The sequence below is a fragment of the Ipomoea nil genome, unplaced genomic scaffold (genome assembly GCF_001879475.1).
Source record: "Ipomoea nil cultivar Tokyo-kokei standard unplaced genomic scaffold, Asagao_1.1 scaffold2480, whole genome shotgun sequence".
Taxonomy (NCBI): domain Eukaryota; kingdom Viridiplantae; phylum Streptophyta; class Magnoliopsida; order Solanales; family Convolvulaceae; genus Ipomoea; species Ipomoea nil.
Genome location: NW_017618908.1, coordinates 441,829 through 450,335, shown reverse-complemented (window position 1 = coordinate 450,335; position 8,507 = coordinate 441,829). Strand labels below are relative to the sequence as shown.

Below are 8,507 nucleotides of genomic sequence, written 5' to 3'. Positions count from 1 at the left end.
CTTGAATTCACCCCTGTATTTTGTGGAGTACAAAGTAGATGCTCTGTTATGGTTAATGTGCATTATGAAATGTAGTTTAAACTTGCATGAAGCTAAGTGACAATTTGCCTAATTTCTTTCTTGATGATATATCACATTTCCATACAAGGAACTCCTATTTATATATATCCTTATTTATACTACTATATAATCCTCGTAGAATACGAAACTCGATCTCATGCATCACATCTTTTGTTGTGTTAGTGGTGATAACAACGGTGTATATTAAATGCTGCTAATTTCTTTAATTTTCTGCTTATACACCAAGTATTTTCCAATCAGGATAGTTTTAAATGTTATATATCACAGGCAAATTAAATCTCTTCATTCAATTACCATTGTTGAGATTTCATTGAAATTGACAAATCTGACAAACAATGTCAATTAAACATAAGATTAAACTTTTAATTAAAATAAAGATTAAATTTTTAATTGAGACCAAATACTAAAACTCTATTGATCATCATTGTTGGTAGCCTCGTCAATGGCGCAAGATGCAAGAATTTGTGCTTTTCTTGATTCTTCTTCCCAATTGATCCTAGCGATAAACGTCACCAGAACCACCAAGCAAACTGTAACTCCGGCGACGAAACCCGTCAGCAATCCGGCGAGTCCGAGGTGAACCTTAAAAGCCAAAATCACACCCAGCGGCAGCGCCAGCAGGTAGAATCCGCAGACGCTGGCGTATGTTCCCAGCCACGGCCTCGCCGTTCCCCGGACAATTCCCCCGGAAACCACCACCGGAAAATTCACCACCTCCATAACCGCCACTATCAGCATCATCTTTTTCACTCCCACGATGATCCCTTTCTCCCGCGTGAACAGAGCTCCCCAGAACCCCCTCGCACCGGCCATGGCCGCGCCGCCGAGGACGCCGGAGACGGCCGCCAAACCCAGCGAGACACACGCGGAGATCTTCGCCGGCGCGGCGGCGTCGGCGCCGAGCTCGTTGGCGACGCGCACGGACGCGCAGGTGGAGAGTGACTGCATAACAGAGAACAACAAGTAATCAAAGTTGAGAACAATGGCGATAACCCCCAGCGCCTCCTTCGCGTCCGGGAGGTTTCCGGTGAGAAGCACTAAGATCTCGTAGCACCACCATTCCAGGCAAGTCGTGAGGCAGCAGGGTCCGGCGAGTTTAAGCAGGCTGACCCAATCGCCGCCGCTTTGCTCCCACCACCCTGTAAGGTTATGAAAGCCTGTAAAAATAGTAAAATTAGCAGAAAATTACAACTAAGCTAATCTATAAATAGAACTGATAAATAAAGAAATAAAGAAATAGTTCCCACTTCCCACCTTTCCTGTTTTCTTGTATCACAACGTATATACAAAGCATCGCCAAAATCATGAAATCTGTAACCCAAAACGCCATGGAAACACCTCGAATTCCCATTGATTTTGACAGAAACACGTTTAAGGGCACATGCAATCCGACGGCTAAAGCCGTGGCCGCCATGATCGGGACGGTTACGTTCTGGGCAGTTAAATATATCTTCAAAGGGCACAAGAACGACGTGATAACTAAGTCAGGGAGGAGATACACGACATATTCCTTGGCCACAATCGAAACATCGTGTTCTTGTCCGAAGTGGAGAAGAATCTTGTCGACATTGAGCCACAGGAGAGCGATGGGGAGGGAGATAAAGAGGAGCAAAGTGGCCGCCATGAGAAGCGTCTTGTGGAGGAGGCGGAAATTCTTGGCGCCAAACGCCTGGCCGCAAATCGGCTCCACGGCGTAGGAGAGGCCGTTGAGGACGGAAAATCCGGTGACATTTGCGAAGGTGAAGCCGAGGGTGGCGCCGCTCAGGGAAAGCTCTCCGAGACGGCCGAGAAACGCCGTCGTGATGGTTAGCTTGGCGAACCACGTGAAGTTCATGAGCAGCAACGGCAGCAGTATCGGGCGCTGCACTTTCAGCTCCGACAGCGTGGATTTCACCAAACTTTCCGACCATGTTTTCGGCGAGGATAAGGTTGTTGGCGAGTTCTCTTCCAATCTCGAAGCAATATTCATTATTGCGGTGTTGCAACTAAATTGTAATGTCGTTTGGTACTAAATTAAAAGGAGACAAAACGAGGAAGATGAGGTTGGGGTATGTCCTATGTAGTATGTAGTGGGCATGAATTTCGTGAATTTCCTTGCGAGGATTGCACAGAAAGAGTGGCGGCTTACTTTGTAACGGCCAATGAAGGAAGAGGGCATTCCGTTTCCAGTTGGGGAATAAATTAAAATAAGTTTGATAGTGAATTTATAGTGCGTTGTGACAATAATGCAATTAAGCTAAATGAATTTGTAAATTCAATCCTAGAAAGTAGAAACAGTGCCATCACACTCCTTTCAATGGCAAATGGCATGTAGCTAGATTTATCAAAGTGATTCTCTAATCTAAAATTCGAATCGAATGTTATGAATTAGGCATAGTTCAACATACTTGAAAATTATATTATCCTATGATCAAACTAGATAGAATGTGATGTGGTAAATACGGTGATTTTCACAAGCACGTACATGATTGTTGGACCTAAGAGTTTAATAAGCTGCTTAGTTAATGACGTAAGGTTAAGGGTTTCCAAGCTTGATAAGGTTAGAGTTGTCCAAAAGTTCACCATCTTCGTATTTAATGTGGTATTTAATTTATAGGAGGCGTGATAGGCATATGCCGGCCTCTTGGCATGCGTGGCACATGGAGCGCATGCACAGGAGAAGGTCAGAGACTTTGCTAGTCCCTCCACATGCTTTAAGATTCTTGACTCTCTCGGGCCCACCGCTATTAGATTCGACTCAAAGAACTGGGCTTAAAGCTCCAAGTACCATAGGTCGGGCGGTCGACCCCGACCTAATATGGTCGGGGGTGAAGTAATGAGGATCAGGCCTCACTGGCGGCAAAAACCATGCTCAACTCGCAATCTAGGTCGGGTCATCGTGTAGATAGGTTTGGGTACGGCTCCACTCGATACATGGATAGCCCTGATACCAATAATTTATACGCTCCAGTATCGTTGAGAGTAATCCCTACCACAATGGATTCTTGACTTCTTGTGGATATCCATGGTACCAATCATTTATACGTTCCGGTATGGTTGGGAAAAATCCCTATCACAATGAATTCTTGTCAACACCTTTTCAGTTAAACCTTTGCATAGAATTTTTTTAGTGCTATTTATCTCTGTTGTGTGGTTGCGAACTATTACACATAAGTGATACATACCCTCACATCATGTCTGTGGATTCCTCTTATTACCTAAAAAAACTAGATGCCTAAGGAAAGAAAACTTATAATATAGATAAATAAAATTTACTTTCTAAGAATTTCTATACTATATTTTAGTTTTTTTAAGCTAAAAAAAACAAAACAAAACTTGACGGCCCATATTTTGAATTGACAAGAGAAACGGTCTGTGCAATCACTATTTAAGAATATACACATAATAAACTCTACTCTTATATAATAATTGAATTGTTCACAAGTCACATACGAGATTGGACGGACCAATTTTAAAAGTTGAAAATTGTGATACTTGGAAAAATAAAAGCTCATATAAAAGTTTGGTTCTTTATTATTTGTGGTGGTGGCACAGAAAGATGATCTCCTTCTTTATGGATGATGGAGATGGCAATCATTCTATGGTACCAATTATTAATTAAGTTGGAAACCTTTCATCTGTGAATTGAAGAGATATTAATAATATTGAGTACAATTATATATTATATACTTGACCAGGACTATGTGGTCTAATGGTATCCGGGTTGGACTTCCATTTGGAAGGTTGTAAGTTCAAGCCTCAGTGGAGGCGTTATTGGTTCTTTGTGTTTCAGTAGGTTGAGAAAGTATAATAATATCTAATTAATCAAAATACCATCTGAGGTTCTCCGAGTATAGTGGTTTTGCCATATTTAGTCCTAAACTATCAAGTTGACCATATGTGGTCCTTCGACTTTCAAACATAACCATTCGTGGTCCTTCGACTTTCAAACTTAACCATTCGTGGTCCAAGTTAACCACACATGGTCCTTCGACTATTAAATTTTAACCAACCATGGTCCTTTCATGAGGACCACAACTGGTTAAATTTCGAAACTTGAAGGACCATGGGTGGTTAACTTGGACTACGAATGGTTAAATTTGAAAGTCGAAGGACTAAAAATGGTCAATTTGAATGTTTAGGACTAAACGTGGAAAAATCACTATATTCGGAGGACCTCAGATGGTATTAACTCATAATAATAATATATGTACACCTATTATTATCGATATTATACTTCCTCTAGATATATATAAACAATTCAAATCGAATTGGGGGCGTGAAGAGCCTTTAAAGTTGGGGATTTAACCGTTAGGGAACATTATAAACAATTCTAAAGAAGTTCATCAGATCAGTTGCACATTAACTTTAGGTGATTAATTAGTTAATGACTTAAAGGCCTAACTAGAATATTAATGAAAGAATCATGAATGGATAAGAATAATACATAGTCTATAGCCCTATTTTGGGTTGGCAAACATTCCATGAGAACCTACGAGAATGATACTTAGGAATTGAACAAAATGGCCGGTTGTTAGATAATAATATCTATCAGAATATTTATAATTAGATAGGATTTTGCACCCCAATTATTATGAACCCTAGCTAATTGATACCAGATAAGAACAGTATAAAACCGTATTCAATGAACTGTCTAATAACTGTACAGATGAAGGTAATATATACAAGAGAAATCAGAGAGACTAGGATAGGAAGTAGGAATCATAGGGAAACTATGATAGGAGTCATAATGTGACTCAAATATATAGAGTTATAGTATTAGTCCTAATAATATTAACACAAACAATACTAACTATCAACACAATATTTTCTATCAACACAATATTTTCTATCAACACAATAATAAGAATCAACACATATAAAATTGAAATCAAGATAATTGTTCAACATGACATTATATCAATTAATAACGTATAATACTTAATTAATTAAAATAAAAGATAATATTCAATCTAAAAAAAAATTACACGCACTCTTCCAAAAAGTATATTTACCCGCAAGTTTTGAATGTCATTTATTTTATTGGTAGAGTACAAATTTCCTTCAAATGCCTACAAACTAATTTAATTAATCAAATTATTATATATGTTAATAAATAAAATATAATTTAACTATACATATTGCTATTTAAATTCACCTACCCCTTCTAAACAAGCAATTGATGAATATTTTATAACAATATCAAACATGTATCGCAATACACAATAACCCTTTTTGATAAACAGTTAACTTATCAATTAATTTTGACTTATTTGATTAATTGTTTAACTTGGTGAATTACCATTGTTGAGATTTCATTGAAATTGACAAATCTGACAAACAATGTCACATAAGATTAAACTTTCAATTAAGTTTTCAATTGAGACGAAATACTAAAACACTACTGATCATCATTGTTGGTAGCCTCGTCAATGGCGCGAGATGCAAGAATTTGTGCTTTTCTTGATTCTTCTTCCCAATTGATCCTAGCAATAAACGCCAGCAGAATCAGCAAGCAAACTGCAACTCCGGCGGCCAAACCTGTCAGCAATCCGGCGAGTCCGAGGTGAACCTTAAAAGCCAAAATCACACCCAGCGGCAGCGCCAGCAGGTAGAATCCGCAGACGCTGGCGTATGTTCCCAGCCACGGCCTCGCCGTTCCCCGGGCTATTCCACCGGAAACCAACACCGAGAAGTTCATCACCTCCATAACCGCCACTATTAGCATCGTCCTTTTCACTCCTACGATGATCCCTTTCTCGTGCGTGAACAGAGCTCCCCAGAACCCTCTCGCGCCGGCCATGGCCGCGCCGCCGAGGACGCCGGAGACGGCCGCCAAACCCAGCGAGACATACGCGGAGGCTCTCGCGGCAGCCGCGGAGTTGGCGCCGAGCTCGTTGGCGACGCGCACGGAGGCGCAGGTGGCCAGTGACAGCATAACAGAGCACAACAAGTAATCGAAGTTGAGAACAATGGCGATAACCCCCAGCGCCTCCTTCGCGTCCGGGAGGTTTCCGGCGAGAAGAACTATGATCTCGTAGCACCACCATTCCAGGCAAGTTGTGAGGCAGCAGGGTCCGGCGAGTTTAACCATTCTGATCCAATCGCCGCCGCTTTGCTCCCACCACCCTCCCTCTTTCCACTTCCCACCTTTCATGTTTTCTTTTATCACAACGTATATACAAAGCATCACCAAAATCATCAAGTCTGTCACCCAAAACGCCATGGAAACTCCTCGAACTCCCATTGATTTTGACAGAAACACGTTTAAGGGCACATGCAATCCGATTGCTAAAGCCGTGGCCGCCATGATTGGGACGGTTACGTTCTGGGCAGTCAAGTATATCTTCAAAGGGCTCAAGAACGACGTGATAACTAAGTCAGGGAGGAGATGCACGACATATTCCTTGGCCATAATCGAAACATCTTCTTGTTGTCCAAAGCGGAGAAGAATCTTATCAACATTGATCCACAGGAGAGCGATGGGGAGTGAGATAATGAGGAGTAAAGAGGCCGCCATGACAAGCGTCTTGTGGAGGAGGCGGAAATTCTTGGCGCCAAACGCCTGGCCGCAAATCGGCTCCAGGGCGAAGTTGAGTCCGGTGAGAACCGAGAATCCGGTGACATTTGCGAAGGTGAAGCCGAGGGTGGCGCCGCTCAAGGAAAGCTCTCCCAGACGGCCGAGAAACACCGTCGTGATGGTTATCTTGGCGAACCACGTGATGTTCATGAGCAGCAACGGCAGCAGTATGGGGCGCTGCACTTTCAGCTCCGACAGCGTGGGTTTCACCAAACTTTCCGACCATGTTTTCGGCGAGGATAAGGTTGTTGGCGAAACGGGACGATCCTCTTCCAATCTCGAAGCAATATTCATTATTGCGTTTTGCTGCAACTAAATTGTAATGCCGTTTGGTACTAAATTAAAGGAGACAAAACGAGGAATTACAGATGATTTTTTTTTTTTTTGGTATATCCATGGTTTTCACCGTCACACAGTAACTAATGGCTTAAATTGTAAGTCACTTTTTTGAGTGAGACAGTTGACCTGAAGATTTAAGGTTACTTCATTTCTAAAATCAAGGATAAAAAATCTTTGACCAAATGATGAGTCCCTTTCACTCAACCACACCCTCCAAGTTAAGAATTACAGATGATGTTGGGGTATGTAGTGCGCATGAATTTCGTGAAGGTAAAAGGTTTTCTTACGAGGAGTATTACACAGAAAGAGTGGCGTCTTTGTAACGGCCAATGAAGGAAGAGGGCATTCCAGTTGGGGAATAAATTAAAATAACTTTTATAGTGAATTTATAGTGCGTTGTGACAAGCTAAGGAAGACAGCATTCCAAAATGCTAAAATTCAAAACAATCAGCTTTTTAGAAAAGTAATTTTGCATGTAATAAGTTATCAATTAATAATTAATTTATCAAATATTTTCTTACAATTAGATAATGCTATCAACTAGTCAAGCTCACTGACACAATCAACTATCAGCTAATAACTATTTACTAAACAACACATTATCTATAATTTGTCTCTCAAAAATCAACTGAGTTGTTTGTGGGGCACAAAATCAAATAACAATTTGAACATAAAGTTGTCTTACGTACGTTTTTGCTCAGCTCATAGAAAGACCAAAATTACCAAAATCCTGTAAAATTAATGATCTATCTTACAAGTGTTTTGTATAATAAGATTACACCACAATCCTGTAATTTTGAATAATTGCGAACTAAAAGTGCTTTTTCCCTTTAAATGAATTTTGTAAATTCAATCCTGGAAATAGTGCCAGCACAGTCTTTCAATGGCAAATGGCATGTAGATTTATCAAAGTGATTCTCTAATCTAAAATTCGGATCGAATGTTATGAATTAGGCATAGATCAACATACTTTGAAAATTATATTATCCTATATCAAAACTAGATACAATGGATTCTTGTCAACACCTTTTCAGTTAAGCCTTTAGCATAGAATTTTATATTGCATGCTATTTATCTCTGTTGTGTGATTTGCGAACTATTACACATAAGTGAAATTTACCTAGTGCATACTCTCAGATAATGACGGCAGATTCCTCTTTACCTAAAAAAACTAGATGCCTAAGGAAAGAAAACTTATAGTATAGATAAATAAAATTTACTTCCTAAGAAATTCTATAATATATACACACACAAAAAGCTTGACGGACCATTTTTTGGACTGACAATAAATATGGTTACTGTAATCATTATTCGAGAGTTTACGATAAACTCTCCTCTTATATAATAATTGATAGTTCGCAAATCACATAGAAGATCATGCAGAAGTCAATTTTAAAAGTTGAAGATTGTGATACTTGGGAAAATAAAAGCTCATATGAAAGTTCAGTTCTTTATTATTTGTGGTGGTGGCACAGAAAGATGATCTCCTTCTTTATGGATGGAGATGTCAATCATTCTATGGTACCAA

At 40.0% G+C, this 8,507-nt stretch overlaps 2 protein-coding genes across 2 annotated transcripts; both read right to left on the bottom strand.

The window, feature by feature from the left end:
* Positions 1 to 376: 376 nt before the first annotated feature.
* LOC109152616 (protein DETOXIFICATION 56-like) lies at positions 377 to 2,211 on the bottom strand. The gene is made up of 2 exons (XM_019300255.1): positions 1,336 to 2,211; positions 377 to 1,238 (listed from the first exon to the last, which is right to left on the bottom strand). The coding sequence occupies exons 1-2, from the start codon at positions 2,048 to 2,050 to the stop codon at positions 493 to 495; spliced, it is 1,461 nt and encodes a 486-aa protein (XP_019155800.1). The 5' UTR covers positions 2,051 to 2,211; the 3' UTR covers positions 377 to 492.
* LOC109152615 (protein DETOXIFICATION 56-like) lies at positions 377 to 6,997 on the bottom strand. The gene is made up of 2 exons (XM_019300253.1): positions 5,454 to 6,997; positions 377 to 468 (listed from the first exon to the last, which is right to left on the bottom strand). The coding sequence occupies exon 1, from the start codon at positions 6,932 to 6,934 to the stop codon at positions 5,462 to 5,464; it is 1,473 nt and encodes a 490-aa protein (XP_019155798.1). The 5' UTR covers positions 6,935 to 6,997; the 3' UTR covers positions 377 to 468; positions 5,454 to 5,461.
* Positions 6,998 to 8,507: the final 1,510 nt, after the last annotated feature.

Coding starts and splice junctions, on each gene's coding strand:
- LOC109152615 (XM_019300253.1), bottom strand. CDS start 6,934: ATGAATATTGCTTCGAGATTGGAAGAGGATCGTCCCGTTTCGCCAACA.
- LOC109152616 (XM_019300255.1), bottom strand. CDS start 2,050: ATGAATATTGCTTCGAGATTGGAAGAGAACTCGCCAACAACCTTATCC. Junction 1,239..1,335: donor GATACAAGAAAACAGGAAAG/GTGGGAAGTGGG, acceptor CTATTTTTACAG/GCTTTCATAACCTTACAGGG.